Genomic DNA, 21,853 nt, shown 5'->3' on the forward strand with positions numbered 1-21,853 from the left:
AGAAAGGTAAACTGATTAGGTCAAACGGCATTTTAACAAAGTTCTTCCTTTTGTAATAAGATTGCAACAAAGTTAGCCAATGACTGGTGATCCACTGTCAAAGATATCCCACATTCTCTACATATCCTGAACCATTTAACACCAACGCAATAAATGAATGAAACAGAGGAAGAATACTTAAAACAGTCAATTAGCTTCTTAAGAGATTCATCAAAATGTTTTGTGAGAAAATGGACAGCATTTATGCTAAAATAAATAATATTTATTATCAATTTTTTCTATGTTACCCTAATTAATAAAGTCTTAAAATTGACTGTACTATCAGTCCTACAGAGTAGAAGCTACATATTGTTGAAGAAAATCTTTTCTGGAGAAAAAAAAAAGCTACAAAGTTATCTCCACTGATACCATAATAATGTCTGATTTCTTAAACCTATTAAAACAGGGAGAGACTTTGCTGTCTTTCTGGTAGAAATTACAAAAAATAAAAAAAATTCAAGAAAATGTTTGATGACCACTAAAAATAGCGGTCATTATTAAAGCTTCTTAATTTCGCAACTTGTATACCTGTCTCCTTCCAATTTTGGTATATCTGAGCAGCTAGACGAGTCTTCCAGCCAAGCTAAAGTTGGTCTCCTTGAATCAACTCCTGAGCTTGGTTCTCCCAATAAGACAAGCTGTTGTACAATTGCTGGATCATACGCATTAATTTCAAACTTTAAGTGCACCTAAATAAATAAAAAATATAGGTTTAGACTAATTTTTTTTCATTAACACTTTTCATGTTTCAAATAAAAACATACCTTCATAAGTTTGGAAACATCCCATATGCAGATCTTTCCTCGTTTTGTTGCAGCAGCTAGAAAATGAGGACAGCTTCCAGACCCAAAGCAGGATATTCTGTCAGTGCCATCAGTACAGGGAAATTGTGCTGGACTCGTTGCAAGTGTAACTGACAAGGGTACGTTCTGCGTGTGTTCACCTTTCACAAATGGGCAGTTTGGGGAATGTCTCTCATGTTCAGACCTTCACAAAAGATTTTTTAAAATTACCAAAATATCTAGCAGACAGTCTGCTCCAACAAGTGAAAGCAAGTCAAAGATAATGCAAAGTATTAAAATGATGACATCAATTCATCAATTTCTATAAAAGTCTCCCCTAAAATAAATCTTACTGGCTTCACTAGATTGTGAACTCTTTAAAGGGACTACTGAAGATAAGCTCCTGTTATTTAGTTCCAAATATGGGTCACAAATACAGTTTGCAAAATACCAGTGTTTAGCTTGTATTTATTGCCCTACAACTGATGTCTGCTCCATCAATAGCCCCATTAAATAAGAGGTAAGGATCAAGGATGCAACTTACAGTCCAGTCTATCATTCTTCTTTCCTAGTTTGCCAAAATCCAAATTGCTATTCCTACATCTTTCCTGGAAACAAACAGCTCTAGTTTACACACACAGCCCCTTTCTTCAATGAATCAATTTGTCATCTTTCATATAGATATAGATATGTATATATTTAAATGGATCCATGATCCTATCAATGTTAGTATGCAACCAATCGTTTGCTTCTTGTAAAATGTTGGAACATATCTTTCCAAAAATAGATCAGAGATGAACTCAACAAGAAGGAAGATTTGTAATATGTCTAAAAAAAACCAGCATAACACCACTCAGGCTATCCATCTGCTATCTCTCATTCACTACATAACCAGTATATGAACAGTCAGACATGACCTTGGATGGTATTTTTTTTAATACCATGTTAATGGTGGCATGCTAAATCATGCTAAATCAAAGGTTAAAAAGGATTCAGATTGTGTCTTTTTTTAAATGACAAATTTTATGTCTGATCCTCAAAATGACAGGAAAACACTAATGTTGGAGGGGTATGACAAGGTCAGACCTATGCTTAGGGACACCACTTGGAGAGCTAAATAGAGGATGGATTGGCCTGAGGAGAGACCTCAGGCATGGAAATCAACCAGAAGTCTACTGTAATAGTGCAGGCTGGAGGTGAGATGGGCCTTCACCAGTATGTGGTAGTGTCAGAAGAAAGAAAGCAGCATCTAAAAAAAATGTTGTGACAGTAGAATCAACATGACTTAGCAGTAGATTGTATATGGGGGAAGAGACAGAGTAAGAGAAGGGTCGTGGAGTCAAAAAATAACACCTAGGTTGCAAACCTGGATGCCTAGGAAAATGGTGTCCTCAACAGCAATAGAGAAATTTTGGAACAGGGGATGGATTAGGGGAAAAATAATGAGTTCTGCTTTGTACAGAAGATTTAATACAAGATTCTAACCATAAATTGATTTCCACCACCAACATGTTTCTGGACTCCCCATCAGTACATTAATGCTTAGAGGAAGCAAATAAACCAGTCCAAGTCAAACAGTTATGAAAGTAAATTTACTATGAAATAAATGATGCAAAACAATGTATCCCTCAGGCAAACAAATAGTTTTGTTTTTTCTTAGTGTGTGTTATTTAGCATATAATTCATGAGAATGCTCCTCTTAATTAAGAAGGATAATAAAAAACAACTATATTATAAAACCAGAAAAAATTATCTAAGCACTTTGAGAGGAGGGATTGTGTCATTCTAAATGACTTATTTGTACTCCCAAAAACTATCACAGTGGCTAACATAAAGCAGGTGGCTAATAAATGCTTACTTACTGACCTACATGATGAATAACACCTATTTCTACATGTTTTGAAATCAATAAAATCTAATCCAATTCTGGTAATCACAGGCTATATATGTATCAGAAAAAGCACTGGCAGGCAACTTGTGTTCAGAGCCCTCACTAGGTCAACCAGGGCAACTAGAGCTTTGATCTAGGTTACAAGGATAGACATCAACCCAGGAGGAAAAGAGAATGCTTACTTCCTTTGCAAAGCAGTCAATTTGCCAACCCCACACTTCACAATCCTTAATCACTCCTAAAATCCCTTACCTCTCTATGTACCATCACAACAGAAGGTCCTGTTCCTTTGTCATTTCTCTTGGGAGATGTAGTTTCTCCATTGCCAAATTACTCTTCATTTTCAGAGGGGTTGAATGCCATCAGATGAGTACAACAAGGACTTAGGCCAGACACTTAGCAGACAAAACACCCACTTGCCCAGGGAAACTACACTCAACTGATGCAAGCCTTCCCATACCCTTCTGCCCTAGCTACTCAAGAGAACTTGCTCCAGGCACCAGAATTCATAGTTATGAATCTGTTTGGATTTTAGTCTTGGCATTGTCACTAAGTAACTGTGTGATACACTAAGAAAGTTAAAATCTCCAAAGGCCTCAGGTTTCTCACCAATATAAATAATCAAGAGATCATACAAATCGAAGACCTCTGAAGTTTCTCCTATCTCGACAATTTTATAAAATGATTAGACATCACTATATGCCCCTGAATTTACTGTCCAAGAATTTATGGCAGATATTTTAAGAAAAGAGAAGACTTAGAGACTCCAAATCATTAGCTGTAACCAAGCAGAACAAATCCAAACAGCCCATTGTGACACTATAAAACAACACAGTAGTCTTATTATGCTTGTGTTCAATACAATTAACACTTTCCAATACTATAACAGGCCAATATGCCCATCGGTGTTATTGCAAGGCAAGAAACAATGAACTGAAATCATTTGTGGGACTGATATAATCTCTATTATGTCAAAACACTGAGTGAGACTCACCAAGGTTCATCAGTAGGCTCCCAACAAACGAGACATACACTACAAGTAAAACACATGGCTCTGTCATCTCCAGATGAGGCAGGCTATACAAAATGATATGGAAAGGGCAACAGTTAGGCACAGTAAAAATGTCAAAATAATCAACCAAAGTGGCTAAGAAGCATGGTGGCAATAATAAGTATATCTTTAAATTTTGTATTTCTGTTGATGAACACTATTTAAAAGATTATTCAAGTATTAATATTTTCAAAGAAAACCTCTCTCTCTCTCAAAAAAGTTTGTTGTTGTTCAGTCATTTCAGTCGTGTCCAACTCTTTGTGATCCCATTTGGGGTTTACTTGGCAAAGATTCTGGTGTGGCTTGCAATTTCCTTCTCTAGATCATTTTTTACATTTGAGAGAACTGAGGCACATAGGGTTAAGTGACTTGTCCAAGGTCTTAAAGCTAGTGTCTGGATTTGAACTCAGGTCTTCCTGACTCCAGGCCAGCATTCCATCCTGTGGGCCCCCCCCCCCAAAATTACGCTAAATTTTAGTCTTCAAATTATATTACCTAATAAAGGTAGAACTAAAACTCATGATAGGATGATCAATTTAAAGTTAGAAGTGACCTAAGAGATCACCTAGTTTAACACCCTCATTTGACAGATAAGAAACCTGAAAAAAAAAGGTTCAGTGACTTGCCCAAAGTCACACATAGTAGGAAGGAGCAGAGTTCAAATTCTAACCCAGGTTCTCTGAACCAAATCCTAAACTCTTTCCACTATAACACGCAAGTCTCAAAAAGTTATTAAATTAATAGGTAAAATATAACCTGAAGCAGAACATTAAATGTATTCTTGTCCAACAGAAAATGGAGAAGTGTTGGTAGATTTAATAAAAAAAATTCATTTTTTACAGTAGAATACCTATGTAAGAAGCAATTAAAATTAATAAAACAGAAAATCATATCAATCTAAGGAGACTGAATGATTTCAGTGAATGTACTGCCCTATAAACTGAAGTTTATTTAGTTCAAAACACTCCACACATGTAATGATGCTCTAAACATTATTATCCATACTTTTTAAATGCTCATTGTATACATATTTTACTAGACATGTTGAAGGGTTAAAGAATATGGATTGACAACAACCCATGCAAACAGTACATACAAGAGTGGACAACAGAAGACCTAGATGTTAGAATAAAAAGCCACAAGTTTGATCCCTGGCTCTAACTAGTTTTATGAACTGGGACAATTAAATAAGTTAAAAACTAAGATTCAATTTAACTTATCTTTTTACCTGGTGATAAAAGCCAGCCTGAGCCATGGGATCTGGCTGTGCCCACCTATATCCAACATGAGGCCATGAGGTGAATGTCTCCCGTCTGTTAGCTTCACTGTACATCAATGACCTAAAGATAAACACATTTTATATTACTCAATTTGTGTATCAAATTATAATGATGCTCATGAGCCCCATCATTTTCATAAAAGAAAATCCTATGTTGTATCTATTCATGAATTCAGCTTCCTTATAATTCTCATGTTTAATGTATACTGTGTTAAAAAAGAAAAGCAACTCGTTATAGACATTTATTTCAAAAATTAAGCTAAAAGGAAAAGTAAAATTTAATAAAGAAGAAATTTGAATAATCTAAAGAGGAAATTTGAATAAGCTAAAGAGAAAGACTGATGAGCAACTTCAAATGTGTTAAAATAGTCCATCCTGTAAAACAATGGACCAAAGAATGGGGTAGCCAAAAATGTGGAAACCAAGGATCCTATATTTTTACTAAATGTAAAATTCTCCCTGATCTGAAAATTCCACAAAACAACAAGAGTAATGGCAGGTTAGCCCTCATATTGATAGAGGCATTCTTTTTTTTTTTTTTTAAAGACAACTGGGGTTAAATGACTTGCCCAGGGTCACACAGTCAGTAAGTGTCACGTGATTGTTCTGAGGCCAAATTTGAACTCAGGTCCTCCTGACTTCAGGGCCAGTCCTCTACCCACTGATAGAGGCATTCTAAAGCACAGTTAAGAGAAACCACAGAGACACTAGTAAGTAATACTAGTAGTAACGGTAGTAATAAACTATTCCTTCTGTAAAGGAAAGTAATACCAATAAGAGTGGCTGTATTTTAAGATTCTTCTACACTTGCAGGAGAAAAAGATTAGTGTCCTACTTCCCTCAAACAGCCATTCAATCACACTCCCTCCCAGAACCCTCTTCAGCTTCCTACAACACCTCCACACACCTCATCTATGCCTGCCCCCTCACAAGTTACTACTCCCATCCTTTTCAATCTGTGCACCACTAATGCCATAGGATGACTCGACCCCAAATTAAACTCCTAGGGATGATGACAAGCTACTTCAACTCCTTCCTCTATGATTAACATTCACTCACCCTCCCTATTCCAGTGATTCTGAACCCCCAGCTGTCACTGATCAAACTCCATTCACCCACCCCCACTGATAACTCCCTTATGCCTATCTCCTTCAACCCAACACACCCCCAAACATCCCACTCTAAAGATACTGACCCTTTCCACTGTGCTCTGTGGAATGCCTGCTCTCCAGGTAACAAACTTGCTTTCAACTTAATCCTTTTCCTCTCTTACTCCTTATTTTTTATTGTACTTAGTAAGACCTGGCACCTGTCCTAATGACACAGCTTCCCTTGCCACCCTTTATAGTAGCACTCTGGTTTTGACTGTTTACTCATATCATCCCCAATTCACCAATCATGTTAGGGGACTAAGTGGCTCTCTGTTGCCACTTCCCAGCAAGGATAGTGGAGAGTTGAACTGGTTTACTAAGGTATCAAAATGGGGAAGGGAAGAGAACATAGCTGGTACAGAATAATGGTCTGGGAAAGAACCTGAGGGGCAGTGGAATTGGAACATCATGTTGAGGATGAAGAACTGATTAGGGGTCATAAAGTAGAGGGAGAATTAGAATGAACCTCAAAGCAGGAAAGGTTCTGGTAGCTATTTATCTACCAATCTCCAGGGCACTATCCTCCTTTCCTAAACAAGTTTCAATGCATGGCTCACATTCTTTTTCTACTCCCCATACTAAGGCAGTATGAAGGCAGCAGTGTTGGGGAGTAGTTAGCATGAAGGCCTCATGCTTTCACATTAAGACACATAATAACATATATATATATGTATATATATACACATACATACACACACACATATATAGATACTGACATTGATATTGATATTAAACTCAAACACTCTAACTTACCAGTTCCTCAACTTACTCATTTTCAACAACCAATTCAGCCACACAGCCTCAACTACATCTCAGAAGGATAAATGGTCATACCCTTGATCTTTCTTTCTATCATCCAAAAATATACCCAATTCCATGATTATTAACTCTGAAATGTCCTTACCTGATTATCCTTTGTAGTCAATTCCACTTCTCCTTCTACCTTATAAACCCAGTTCTCCATCTTCAACATGATGTTCCAGTCCCATCAGCCCTCAAGTTGTCTCCCAGATTATCACCATTGTACTGGCTACACTCTTTTCCCTTCCCTATCTTGATCCTATAGTGAACCAGTTTAAATCTACACTATGCTCATTTCACTTTATCCCATAAGCTCCTGTGAGTTCAATTATCATCTCTATACAGATGATTCATATATCTATTTATGCAGCCCTATTTTCTCTTCTAACCTCCAGTCTCACATCTCCAACTGCCTCTTGAACTTCTAGAATTTAAAGAACCATAAACATCTTAAAATCAACCTGCCCAAAATTGACTCATCATCTTACCATGCTAGCAATTCTAGCCTATCTCCCTGTCTCTCCTCTAATGCTATGACCAGCCTGGTGTGGGGGTTCATCCAACTACTGCAACTTGGGGAGGGGTTGGGATGCCTGCCACAAGTCCCTCCCCATTCCAGTTCATCCTCCATTCAACTAAGTGATTTTCTTGAAGAGCGTGTGTCCAACAATATCACACCACCTACCTTCTTCCCACCCATTCCCATTCAATAAACTCCTCTGGCTCCCCATTAACTCCAGGATTGAATAAAAAATGCCCTGGTATTCAAAGCCCTTCATAATCTATGCCTTCTCCCCCATCTTTCCAGTATTCTTCGACCTGCACATACGCTATGATCCAGTGATGCTGACCTCCTCGTTTTTCTTTGCACAAGACGCACCATCTGCCATCTCTGTGCTTTTTCACTGGCTGTTCTCCATGCCTGTGATACTCTTCTACCTCACCTCCATATCCTGGATTCCATTAAGTCTCAACTAAAATATGACCTCTGACAAGAACCTTTCCTTACCCCTTTTAATGCTAGTACCGTCCCTCTATTGATTATCTATAATTTATGCTGTCCATATCTTGATGGTACATATTTAGTTACAAGCTATTTGCCAATTTAGACTGAGTTTCCTGAAAGCAGGAACTATTTCCCCCCCTTTTTTTTGTATTCCTGGCACTTAACACAATATAGGGCAAATAGTAGTAGCTTACTAAATGTAGACTTCTTTAATAAGGAATGATCATTCACTGAGATGAATAGATCCAAGAGCAGGTGCATATGTAAATTAAATAGAACCCCTGCCGAAAGTTGAGACAAGAAAGTAAGGCTAAGCACAAGTATACACTACCCATCTTCTATCAAATGGCAACTGTTGAAGGGAAAAGAAATAATTCCCCCCAAAATCTCAAAATGGTTACAAAGCTATTTTTCTTTAAATTCATTGAATTGGTTAATTTCCCAGAGACTTTCTAAAAAGCATACATGTGTTAATGTGTCACACAGCTGTTAGAGGACTGGCCTTGGTATCAGAAAAACGTGTTTAAATTCTGCCTGTGAAACATACAGCTGAGCAACCATGGACAAAACACTTAACCTCTCAGTGCCCAAACTCTATTATCTATACCAGGTATACCCAAGCATAGTTAAAATCATAGGTCTTATCTCCACATTTCCCAAAAAATACTTGTTTAGAAAAACAAAATTATAAATAGGAACTATCTCTAAGATATCACTAAGAAATAATCCTGCCCTGATAGCACTAATACCAACAAAATAACACAGAAGCTACCAGTAACAAATCTGAGATATCAGATAAAATTACAGAAAGTAGCATTTTCCTATAAACCAGCATAATTTACATTTTGCTACAATTCTGTCCCTGTTTTTCAAAACTATCTTATTTCATACAACCACTCTAAATTTTATCTTTTTTTGTGATTTCACTATTGGTAAAGTTCTGAATTGGCCTAGCTGTTTTGGAAAGTAATTTGGAATTATGTGAATACTCTGTATATATCTTATACATGTAGCTTGTTATTTACATCCTCCAGTGGAATGTAAGCTCCTTAAGGAAACTAATTTTTTTTGCCCTCCATTCTATCACCAGTGCTTAGCAGAGTGATTACGGATATAGTAGGCACTTAATGTTTGTTGAATAACTGATGAATAAAGAAGAGTAGCAAAGAAATATATAATAATTCATGCAAAGTAAAAAGAATCAGAAAAATAATATACACAAAATAGAATAGAACGTTCAATATCACTGCTAGAAAAAGCAAAATAAAAGTAAAAGCTGCAAAATCAAAACCACCAAACTTTGCTCCAAAGAAGAGATTATGAAAAAGCCTTCACATCAAGGGTGTGTGACCCAGGTGTAGAACGCTTTGCATAATGGTAGACTTCTTCAAAAAATTGGTTAGCTTTATGGAACTGATTGTTTTTTTTTTCCTTCCTTTAAAATTTTTTTGTTAAAAGGGATGGCTCTCTGGGATAGAGAGGTAATGAAAATGATATAAAAACTATTGTTGTTCAGTCATTTTTCAGTCTTGTCCAACACTTCATGACCCAATTTGGGGTTTTCTTGGCAAAGATACTGGAATAGTTTGCTATTTGTTTCCCCAGTTTACTCTACAGATAAGGAAATTTAGGCAAAAAGTTTTAAGCAACTTTCCAAGGTCACACAACTAGTGTCAAATTTGAACTCAGTAAGACAATTCTTCCTGAATCTAGGCCCAGCACTCTATCCACTACACCACCTGAGTGTATAAAAACTATAAACAATTTTTAAATGAAAAAAAAAAAGGATTGCTGAAAATTATGATATTACCACTCTGATTAGTGAGCAGAGCCATGAACTCCAAAACCTCTATTTAAGAAAGGGGTCCAGGATAGCCATCTCCATTTCCCACCCAAGTGTACTCTTTTTGAATTGATCCATCATGCCCCCAAACACATTGCCTCCCTTCACCTCAACCCTTTTCAGCTTCCTCTTCTCTCATTCAAATGCAAGCTCCTAAGGACAAAGGTCCTCTTTTCTTTTTTGTTTTGTATCCCCAGAATTTAGTACAGTGCCTGGCACATAATAGGTGTTTCATAAATGTTTATTAACTGATAGATCTTGTTCAAGAAATTAGTCCTTAAAGCCACAAGTGATATATTCATCACATCTAGAAGAGGGAGAATAGGTTTCAGAAAAGAAAGTCTGATTTGGGACCTGAACAGATGTTGCCTGAGATTAACAGGATTCTGGGCAGGGATATAATAAACTGACCATAAGATGTTAAGAATGTTTTTGCCTATGTCTTAGAAATCTAATCCAAAAGACTTGAAACTGAAAAGAGAAAGAAAAGTTATCCAGACGGCGAGCTGCTAGGATTCTCTTCTCTACCAAAAGTAGTATAATTAATAAACTTTTTATTTGTCACAATGATAATTTCATTCTTTTCCTTGTGGTAAACGTTCAGAGAGATACATTCAAGACACAAATAATGAAACATACCATGCCAGAAACCATCCTAAATAGCAAGGAGGTAGGAAAAAACCCCAGCCACTGTCATCTAACCTACTGACAAAGCACCGTGACTCCTGGACTTTGCCATGCATCCTGCTGTCACACCTTTGGATTTCCAGGCCTTTACACTGACCCTAATGTTGAACACTCCTCTCCTGGCTCTGTTTCCAAATCTCTGGACTTCATCACCCAGCCTCAGCTGCCTTCTCACCATGGTGGTTCCCTCATCACCTATGGCCTTCTGACACTGACATCTCTCTACCATTGCAGCTCCCTTCTCCTGTTAGTGATTTCCTCCCACCATCCTAAATACCTCTCTCATCCCTGCTTCTCACTCTCAGGATTTCATTACCATGCCCCCACATAAGGTACTCTCTCTTCCCATCTACCCCCACTTTTTATATGCTGCCTTCCCCCATTTGTGAGGGCATCATGGCTGGTCAGCATATACAAATAAAAATTATAAACACGTTAATATTCAAAATTTTAAATTTTAAATATTTAATAAATAAAATATAAATAAATACTTGCTGACTGACTATAGGAACTAACAAGGAGAAAATATGTTGAGGATCTGATTCTTGCCAACAAGGAAGACTATCTGTGACAGTATAAAAAATTGCAAATACTGGGGAATAGTTAATAGTCCATATTAGAATTTGTAACAGAAAATATAATTTACAAAGAAAAAACACTAACAGAAATACTGCCAAGTAAAAGACATTATCCTGTGTCCCAAATCATAAGGGCAGGACCTACCCCATCCCTTTATCATTATAAGTCCCCATCCCAAATTTCCATGCCATACATCATCTCAGGCTCCATGTCCCCACTACCACTCTAGATGCTGGCTGCAACTAGAACACACACATTCCTTCTCCTAAGAAGGGATGCTACCCATGGAGGCACAGCACTTTCTTAAAGAAGTATGCTTTCCAAAGCACAAACTCCCTTCGGACTAATCCACCATAAGGTCTCAGTCTCCCACTATACCTCTTCCCTCATAATGATAAATAACTAACTTCCAACAATATCACAGAATACAAAATAAATTTCCAAAAACCATTAGCAATTCTTCAGAGTACTAACAACAACCAAAAAAAAAAAAAAGCTAAAGAAAACAAGAGAAAGAAAAATTCCATTTTTACAAAAATAAAGGTTTAGATAATTATAGGGGTAGTAAATGTTTATGCTTGACCTATACCAATAAAACAAAAATGATACTGGCTAATCTATTTACAAAGTTGACACTTTACCAAACTCTTTACCAAACTTTGAGGAGCAAAAAGGTAAAAAATTTGTAGAGAAATAATGAAAAAAAAAAAAAAGGAAGATGAAAGGGTCCTAGGATTTCCAGATATAAAAGTATTATTATAAAACAGCAGTTCCCAGAACTATTTTCTACTGATAAAAAAGTCTTAATACCACATTAATAAATGGAACAGACTAGACAGAAATCAGAAATAAGTGGGCTTAGTAGCCCAGTATTCAGTAAAATAAAAAAACATAAACTGATAGAATTAGGAATCTGTATTAAAGAAAAACTGTTAGGGAAAACGGAATGTTGTCAACTCTGACTAGCATATCTTGTGCAACATTCCCCAATGAGTTCCAAATGGATTTACAAACTAATCATAAAAGGTCACATCATTATTTACAGAGGAACAATGGAAAGAGGTATCGCTAGAGAAAAACTCTTAACCGAACAGGAAAGGAAATTATCAAAGAAATCAGACAACTGTAACTTCATAAAAGTAAAGAGGTTTTGTACAAATAAAATGAAAGCAAATATATTAAAGTCCACTGAAGGAAAAAAAACTTTGCATCTCTATTTCTGATAACATCAGATAAGATATAAAAGAAACTAACACAAATAAGACTAAGAATTGTTTCCCAATACATAAGTGGTTTAATGAGAATGATCAGTTTTCAAAAGAATTAAAAACTCTCAATACCCAAATAAAAGGTTGCTCCAAATCACAATTAATAGGAAATATCCAAATTTATATTCCACCACGGTTTTTATCTCATACATAGAAAACTTGTAAATCTGTCAAAAGATAGATATAATCCATGCAGGAGGCACTATTTTATTAAAAGAGAGAAACACTAAGATGTTGGTAGACTTGTGAATTGGCCCAAACATCCTAAAATACAAATGGGAATTATGCAATTCAATAAACTACTTTTAAGCTACGAACAATAAAAGACAAAGAAAAGTCCTAAGTATACCAAATTATTTATAGCAGTAAATAATTATGTAATTTTTTATAGCTTTTATTCATGGAATGAAAAACTGGAAACAAAGTAGGTTCCCATCAATTGGGAAATGACTGAACAAAGTGTGGCACAGGAATGTAATGGAATATTATTGTGTGCCAAGAAAAAACAAACAATTAGGAGAAACATAGATGTATATGAATTGATTCTATGAAGAAAAAAGAAATAGAAGACCAAAATACCCAATGATTAAGATTAAGTTTCCACATGTGTAGAAGACAAAGGACTCCAGCTCTATGTTCCATAATCCTAAACTGCTTGAAAAACAACACAAAAAGATAGAGAAATTAAAATTAAATGCAATGACCAATGCTGACCACAGAAGAATAGTGATGGAACACTTCATTGCTCTACGTAGAGAAAAGTGGATTGCAGGCTCAGAACGAATCACATATATCAGATACAACAGTTATATTTATGGGGGGGGGAAGGAAGAGGGTGAGTAGCACAGTGATAAGCAATTATGTAAAGAATTCAGAGCAATTCATCTCTCACTTTACTTCTCTTTTCTCTACCAAGAAAAAGCATCTTTGGACTAGAAATAAAAGACAAGCATAATTAATAGGGAATTGATACTCAAAATAACAAGTGAAATAGTAAGCAAGAAGATAGCTGATTTTAATGAATGACAACCTCTGACCTCAAATAGTATCTCAGTGTAGCGAAAAAAGTCATATGTGAAAGATGAGCCACTGAAAGTAATCGCTGAAAAATCATGGAAAATAGTAGAGGTACTGCAGGAGAAGAAAAGATGAAATGTCTTTTCAAAAAGAAATAGAAAATAAAGTCTGTCCACGATAAACCAGTAAGCATGGTTTCAATTCCTAGCAAATTTCTCTAATATTATTAAAGGAATGGCTAGTGAATATTAAAAAAAAAAAAAAAAAAAGCTGAGATCACAAAGAGCTCATACGGCTTCTTCAAAAATAGGTCATATCAGCCTAATCTTGTTTACTCTTTTGAAATGGTTTCTAGACTTGTAGAACAAGGGGTATTAACTTTTCATTGGATTTCTTGACCATCATTTAGTCTGGGTTTTACTGAAGCAAGCATGTGAAAACTGGGTGGTCTCCTTCCTGTTCAGCCTTGGCAAAAAGATCTAATTCTCCTCCTTTCAAATATGTATCCATTGATACCTGTCGAAGCTCAGTTCCTAAATGTTATTGAGATCAAGCTTCTCTGCAAGTGTGCAGGTCTTAAGCAATCAGCTCACCACAACTTACCTTTTGCATTTACTATACCATTACATTAAAAATCCCTCTGTGCCACAACCCCACCAATCCCATCTTAAATTTTCCCACCAAATTTCACAATAAAATAACTCAATACAGCTAACGTCTGGCACCGACTAAAAACTTATAAGTTATCCCAAAGGTAACTGAAGTTCTATCAATGAGAAAGTAATTTTTAAGTGTACAATATTTTAAATTTCTTTGATTCAAAAACTACATTGAGTGTCCACTACTTAGAAATGCTAAAAATACCATTTTAAACATAATTTAGTAGCCTCTTTAAAATGAATAATACAAGTAAAAATGTCTAAGTGAAAAATTAAATATTTTACACCTACTAATTTAACAGAAGCAAATGAAAATCTATTTTAATTTGCATTTTCTCAAAACTATAGACTCCCTTATTAAAAGCAACACAGGGAAACAACCTGCTTTTTTAATTATTCCCTAGACTAGAGTAATGAAGTCTCAATTCACCAAAAAAAAAAAAAAAAAGTCACAAATTAGAAATTTCCATACCTGTCTACAGATCGACCTGGACCCACTCCAAGTTCAGGCCGTGCACTAGGTAAGAGGTAAGACAGCCTGTCCATCACTGAAGAGGCTACAGGTAAGGCAGCAACATTCTGATTTATTTTCTTGAGTTCATTTACAATGGCACTGGCAACAGACTTCAACACATGATGAGGAAGATGAAACGTAACTGTGGCCCACTACAATTTAAAAAAATATACAGGAGGAAAAGTTGAGAGCAAAAACTTAAAGTTTGCTTAATTTTATATAACAATACAACAGGTTAAATAAAATAAATACATTAGTAAATGTAATCTTTAATCTTCAATATATTATAAAAGTATATAATTTAAACTACAAACTGCCAGCAAAATGAGAGCTAAGTACAGTTCTGAAGAGACATAGTGGTTGTCACTGGGATACTACATGGCACATGCTATATAAATGGCAGCTAGATGGCGCAGTGGACAAAGCACTAGACCTGGAGTTAGGAAAACCTGAGCTTAAAATTCTGTCCATAAATTTAATAGTTATGTGACCATGGGAAAGTCACTTAACCTCTGTTTGCCTCAGGTTCCTCATCTATAAAATGGGGATAATAATAGCACCAACCTCCCAGAGTTGTTCTAAGAATAAAATATTTGTAAGGAATTTTGATAATTCTAAAGTGCTATCATTACTACTACTAATATTATTATTGTTATTATCACTATTATTATTAATTATATTCACCTTAGGAAAACTAAAATAATCTGTAATAATAATAAGTTACACCCCCAAAAGGGTTATAAAACCATGTATACCCTTTGACAATGCAATATCATCACTAGGTCTATATCCCAAAGAGATTTGAAAAAAAAAAAAAAGGAAAAGGACCTATGTGTATAAAAAATATTTACAGCAGCTCTTTTAGTGGTGGCAAAGAACTGGAAATTGAGGAGACATCCATCAACTGGGGAATGGCCGAACAAGTTGTTGCATATGATTTTGATGGAATTTTGTTGTGCTTTAAGAAATGATGAGCAGGATGGTCTCAGAAAAACATTGGAAAGACTTACATGAACTGATGCAAAGTGAAATGAGCACAACCAGTAAAACACTGTACACAGTAACAGCAATATTGTATGATGATCTACTATGAATAATTTAGCTATTCTCAGCAATACAATGATCCAAGACAATTCTGTAGGACTTATGAAAGGTGCTGTCCATCTCCAGAGAGAGAACTGGTAGAGCCTCAATGCACCAAAGATACTTTTTCTTTATTTTTCATGGTTTTTTTTTTTGGTCTGTTTTCTTTCACAGAATGACTTACATGGAAATGGGTTTTGCACGACTACACATGTATAACATGTCAAATTGCTTGCCTCCTCAATGAGGAGTAATTGTAATTACTCCAATCACTCCAAAAATCAAATATAACTCCTTTAACATTTAAATACATTTACAACTTGACCTCTCCAGATTTAGTAAAACAGAGTGTCCTTCCCAAAATTTACATTTTAAGCTATTTAATAAAGCTTTAAAGTACACTAAAACTTCTAGGTCACTCTGTTCACTGACTTCTCTCCAACTGCAACTGGACTTAATACTTTTCCTAATACACAATTTACCTATATCCATGCTCTCGTAATGGTTGTCCCTAGTGCTTGGAACATACTTCTTTCTCACCCCACCCTCTTTGAATCTCCAATTTTCTTCTTTCTTCTTTCTCTGCCTAGCAGTGATATCTCTCAATCAAAAGGTTATTTTTATTACTTTTTCAGCATAGCAACAACTGTTTTTCTAGACCAAAAGGATGAATTCATGATATTAGTGTGACTGTCTTCCTGAATTCCTCCTTTCTCCTGAGAGAGGAAGGAAGAGAAAGAATTTAGAACTCAAAATTTGGAAGAAAAAAAGTGTTAAAATTGTTTTTCATGTAATTGGGAAAAAATAAAATATTAAGTAAGATTTGAAAAAAATAATTATACACTAATTAACTGTGAATGACTCAACTATTCTCAGGAATACAACCAATCCAAGACATTCCCTTTACATACAATTGATACAAGACAATTCCAAAGGACTCATGATGAAAAATGGCTCTCCACCTCCAGAGAAAGAACTAATGAAGTCCGAATGCAGATGGAAGCATACTATTTTCACTTTCTGTATTTTTTATGGTTTTTTTTTTCTTTGTGTCTATGTCCTTTCACAACATGACTAATATGGTAATATGTTTTGGATGATTGAACATGTAAAGCCTGTATCAAATTGCTTATTGTCTCTGGGAGGTGGGAGGTGAGAGATAAAGAGATAATTCGGAACTCAAAAAATTTTTTAAATGAAAGTTTAAAATTGTCTTTACATGTAATAAGGAAAAATAAATATTATTTTAAAATGAAGTAAGAATGAAAAAATGAAGTGCTAATGATAATAATAATAATGAGCTACAAAAAAAAATTTGTACAATTTTAAGTAAGCATGGTATGATTAAAAAGAACACTGGATTAGGCATCAGAATACCTGGATTCTAGCTCTCACTCTTCCATTAGCTAACTGTATGATGTTGGGCAAATCCCAACCTCTTTGGGTCTTAGTTGAGGAGATAATCTTTAGGTGATCTCTAAAAGTCCCTCCCAGGTCTAAAATTCGGTGGTCTTTGAATAGTCCTAAATCAACAAAAAAAGGGAATGTAAAGAAAACACATTTGTGCAAGAGATAAGTATTAGTAACATAATTTGCACATGTACTCCAGGGTTTACTGGTATCTTTCTACAACTACATCTTAATTTGCCAGAGGTAAAGGACCAGACATCCTCTGAATGCCAAATGGTGCTGCACACATAAGGGCACTACACAAATAGCTGAATGATATGAGTGCATCTTTTTAACATACTTATTATGACAAGTTATGGTTTAATCTTTGCACATATTAAGTTATAAAGAAATCATAGTCGCTCAGATAACTAACTTTCTGGACAGAATAAGGAACAGTCGAGAGTAGCATGTGAAAGCAGACAGACATCTTTTAGTTCCTACTTTATAATCAGGATTTCAGAACAAAGAGGTAAACAAAAAATGGTGGAAAAAGTTGGTACTTTGGTTGCTACAAAAGAAAAAAGACCAGACCAAGAAAATATGAAACTCAATTGAAGCACTGCTACATTATGGAATCAAAGGCCATTTACAAACAGATGATACTGTAAGGATCATTTTGTCCATCTGAGAAAACTGAGGTCTCGAAAGATCATGTGACTTGGGCAAGGTCTTACAGCAAATTAATGGCAGAGATTAAGTATTACAGAAGTGAGAATGTCATATTTAGGACCTCAACTCATAACAGCTTTACCTAAACTAGGATCTAGTCTCCACAAAGACATGAAATAGGTCTGGGCAGAAAGTGTCTACATAAATGAAAAAAATTTTATTAATATCCTTTTTATCCTATTCATTTCCAAATATTATATATCTCACCCCATCCCCACACCCAGGTAAACCATTCCAGTTTTGAAAGGTGAAGGCAAAAAAGCTAATTCAGGAAAAAACACCAACACACTGATACTGTCTGATAGTATATGCAATATTCTATACCCAAAGAAAGGAAGATAAATTTTCCTAATCCTTGTCTCAGGCCAAAGTTGGACATTTTAATTATGCCGCATTCAGTGTCATTTTATTGTTTTTTTTGTTTACCATGTTAAAAGTCACTGGATTTGCTGTTTTCTGATTCTGCTTATTTCAATCTGCATCAGTTCAATACATTTCCCATGGTTCTTCTTAGCCATCATTTTTAATGGCCTACAATATTCCATTAAATTAAAGTACTACAATTCATTTAGCCATTCCACAATCAATGGATACTTGCTTTATTTTCAATAATTTCTTATCATAAAAGATGCTATGAATATTTTGGTGCCTATGGAAACTTTCTGTGCCTAGCAATGAGATCTCTCAGTCAAAAGGTCATTTTCATTACTTCTTCAGTATAACAACAACTGTTTTTATAGAAAAAAAAGGATCAATTCATGGTAGTAGTCTGACTGTCCTCCTGCATGTAGTACTCTACTCCCACAACATTTCATATCTATGTCCTTTTCTACACTGATCCAGGCCTCTCACCTCATCCCTCACTTGGACTACTGAAACAACCTTCTAATTAATCTTCCTACCTCAAGATTCTACCCACTATCTGTCCTCCACAAACTACCAAAGTGATTTTCCTAAAGTCCAGACCCGACCCTACTCAATAAACTTCAACTGTTCCCAATCACTCCAAAGATCAAATATAACTCCTCTAACATTTAAATACATTTACAACTTGACCTTTCCAGGCTTAGTAAAACAAAGTGTCCTTCCCAAAATTTACATTTTAAGCTATTTAATAAAGCTTTAAAGTACACTAAGACTTTTAGGTCACTCTGTTCATTGACTTCTCTCCAACTGCAACTGGACTTAATAGTTTTCCTAATACACAATTTACCTATATCCATGCTCTTGTCATGGTTGTACCTAATGCATGGAATGCACTTCTTCCTCATTCCACCCTCTTTGAATCTCTAATTTTCTTCAAGGCTCAGCAGAAATACAACCTTCTACATAAAAAACTTTCCTAACCTCCCCCTATTGCTAATACTCTCCCTCCAAAAGTACTCTGTATCTATTTTGCATGCCTTTGTATTCTCTCTCTCTCTGTCTCTCTCTGTGTCTGACAAATGTCTTTTGTTTTTATACCCTTGGTTTACACTGCCTGCACACAGTAGGTACTTAACAAATCCTTGTTGAGTTTATTTTCCATCTTGTGCCATTTTTGCTAATTTACTGGTTGTGAAGTATAACCGCAGAATTATTTTGACCTGCATTTTTTATTATTAATGATTTGGAGCAATCACGTATATAGTTGCAATTCTTTTGAAAATTGATTTTAATGTCTTGATGATCTTTTAAAAAAAGAACAGAAAGAAATAAAAAGAAATACACTGGAGGAAAAGGAAAAAAAAGTTACAGAAAATTATCTCAGAATCAAGGTGCACAAGCAGACATTCACATGAATGAGGGAAGTGAAGTAGTTGACTCTTAAATTTCATTTTCATCCGAACTGGTCAAAAGAAAGAATAATACAAAGTACAGAAATTCACTGAAAAAGAAAAGGGAGTGAAGAAGGGGGAAAGGGAATTAGAAAAAGTAAAATAAGGGAGGAATTAGTACTAAGCAAAACAAACGCTAAATATGTAAATATGTACATATATATAAATACAAACACACACACACACACACACACTCACTTCTTTCTGAGGTGGCAAAGAATGGGATGTAAGGGAATATCCATAAACTGGGGAACAGATGAATAATCCTTAGTATATAAATGTAACAAAATACAATTATGCTAAATTTTATCAGCATAATGACCAACTAGGATTCCAGAGGACTAATAGTGAAACATGCTACACATCTCCCAATACAGGGGAAAAGGATGTAGAATGCAGAATGAGACAAAAAAAAATTTTAACGTGGCCAATGTGGAAATTCAGTCTGATAGACCAGACACGTTTTCCTTGCATTTTGTTTTTCTTGTGTTGTCAACTGGGAGTTTTGAGCTGGGGTGGAGGACTGATTTGAACAACTTACTAAAATGCAAATACAAATCATTAATGATCACTTGAAAAAAATGCCAGCTTTAAGAAAACGGTCAGTCAGTAAACTTTCAGAAAAATAAGTCACCACCATCATATCTATCGAATTGGCAGAAATAACAAAAAGCAGCTAAATTCAATATTGGCAAGAAAGGGAAGAAATAAGTACATGAATTCATTCCTGGTGTGAATGAAAAGTTATAGAATCATTTGAGTTTGGCAGAACATAGTCTAAAATTTTAAAATAACCATACTTTTTATCCCAACAATTCTCTTTTTGAAAATGTATTCTGAACTAAGTATTTAGTAGAGCCACCTGTTTAAAGTTTTTTCATAGCAGCAGTATATGCAGTTGAAAAAACAATTGGAAACAACTGAACAAATGGTTAAAATGTGACAAAGCAATATAACGGGATAAAATCAAAACTGACAAGATTGAGGAATGTAGCAAAAGCTACAAAAACCTTTATGAAATCATGCACAGTAAAAAGAAAGCTGAATCAGAATACAATATATATATTAACTTAACTACAAACACGAGAGTAAATTTTAAAATGTTTTCATACTTTAATGCACTGAAATTAGTAACTATATATAAGTAGTGCTAAGCAAGTTCAGCTAGTGGTATTGATATTCAATGTTAAGTTAATAATATTTAATTTTTAAATGACCAAAAATAAATGCTTAGAATCAAGGCTATCAGATTTTTTTTCTCTCTTGCTCAACTTATTACACATATTTTTGAACTAGAAAAACAAAAATCAATTTAACTCTTTTTGAAAACTCCAGCCACAATGTAAAAGTGTTCATCCCTGACCATGACCCAATTTCCCCATCCTCAAAAATCTAAACCACAGTAATCTATGATGCCACCCAAATTCTCTACCACTAAGCACCTGGCAGCTACTGTATGTGAAAAGGAGCTGTTAGGAGAAATTAACTTGGCTCTTTACAATTTAAATTACAATCTCAGAACCTTAAATAAAATGTAGCTAGATGGCTCAGAGGATAGAGTGCTAGATCTGGAGTCAGGAAGACCTGAGTTCCAATGTGACCTCAGACACTTACTAGCTGTGTGACCCTGGGATTAATCTCTGCCCCTAGAGAAGGAAATGGCAAACCACTCTAGTATCTTTGCCAAGAAAACCCCAAACACAGTACTGGTATGATACGGTCCACAGGTTCCTGAAGAGTCAGATATGACTAAACAAGATCACTAGAGCAATCACTGTCTTTTTTTAATCAAATAGTTCCTTCCACCTACCCCTGTAACTTTTTGAGCCTATATCCATATACTGTCCTAGTAATTTCCTCAGATACGTATGTACTATGAAACATTAAAAAAACCAGCCTAAACCGAATGAGCATGTATCATAATACTAGGCATTTGGAGAAGACATAAATAGTATGGCTCAATGAAAAGACTACTAAACCCCAACTTTCCTATTTGCTATGTGTGGGACCTTAGGCAACTAACTAGCTTTTCCGAGCCTCAATTTCTTTATGGGGTTGGATTAGATGGCTTCTAGACTCTTTTCTAGTTCTAAATCTATGGTCCTATGATCATAATCTATTTTCTCAAAAAGAAAAATAATACTAGCAAACTTTTTTGGTGTAAGATTGAAGAGATCTTTAAAATTAGAGTTTCACCGAAGATTTGTATGCAAAATTAAAAATAGCTTAATACAACTTCTATCAGACAAATTTTTAATTTTCCTA

General features: G+C 35.2%; 1 protein-coding gene across 7 annotated transcripts in view; it reads right to left on the reverse strand.

Moving 5' to 3' along the window:
- BIRC6 (baculoviral IAP repeat containing 6) overlaps nucleotides 1-21,853 on the reverse strand; it is a 316,937-nt gene that overhangs the window by 238,262 nt on the left and 56,822 nt on the right. For 6 of the 7 annotated variants that reach the window (XR_003568132.1, XM_027850508.1, XM_027850509.1 and 3 more), the window contains exons 4-8: nucleotides 14,526-14,719; nucleotides 4,992-5,103; nucleotides 3,707-3,789; nucleotides 804-1,026; nucleotides 568-728 (exon numbers count right to left, since the gene is read on the reverse strand). Coding sequence is in view for 6 of the 7 variants with exons in the window: in XM_027850508.1 (XP_027706309.1) it covers nucleotides 568-728; nucleotides 804-1,026; nucleotides 3,707-3,789; nucleotides 4,992-5,103; nucleotides 14,526-14,719 (773 nt within the window). In the remaining variant the exon portion in view is untranslated. Of the gene's footprint in view, nucleotides 1-567; nucleotides 729-803; nucleotides 1,027-3,706; nucleotides 3,790-4,991; nucleotides 5,104-14,525; nucleotides 14,720-21,853 lie in introns of those variants that run through there. The other variant, XM_027850511.1, reaches the window with a different exon arrangement.

This window comes from Vombatus ursinus, unplaced genomic scaffold (assembly GCF_900497805.2).
Source record: "Vombatus ursinus unplaced genomic scaffold, bare-nosed wombat genome assembly UNPS02009062.1, whole genome shotgun sequence".
In the NCBI taxonomy this organism is placed as follows: Eukaryota; Metazoa; Chordata; class Mammalia; order Diprotodontia; family Vombatidae; genus Vombatus; species Vombatus ursinus.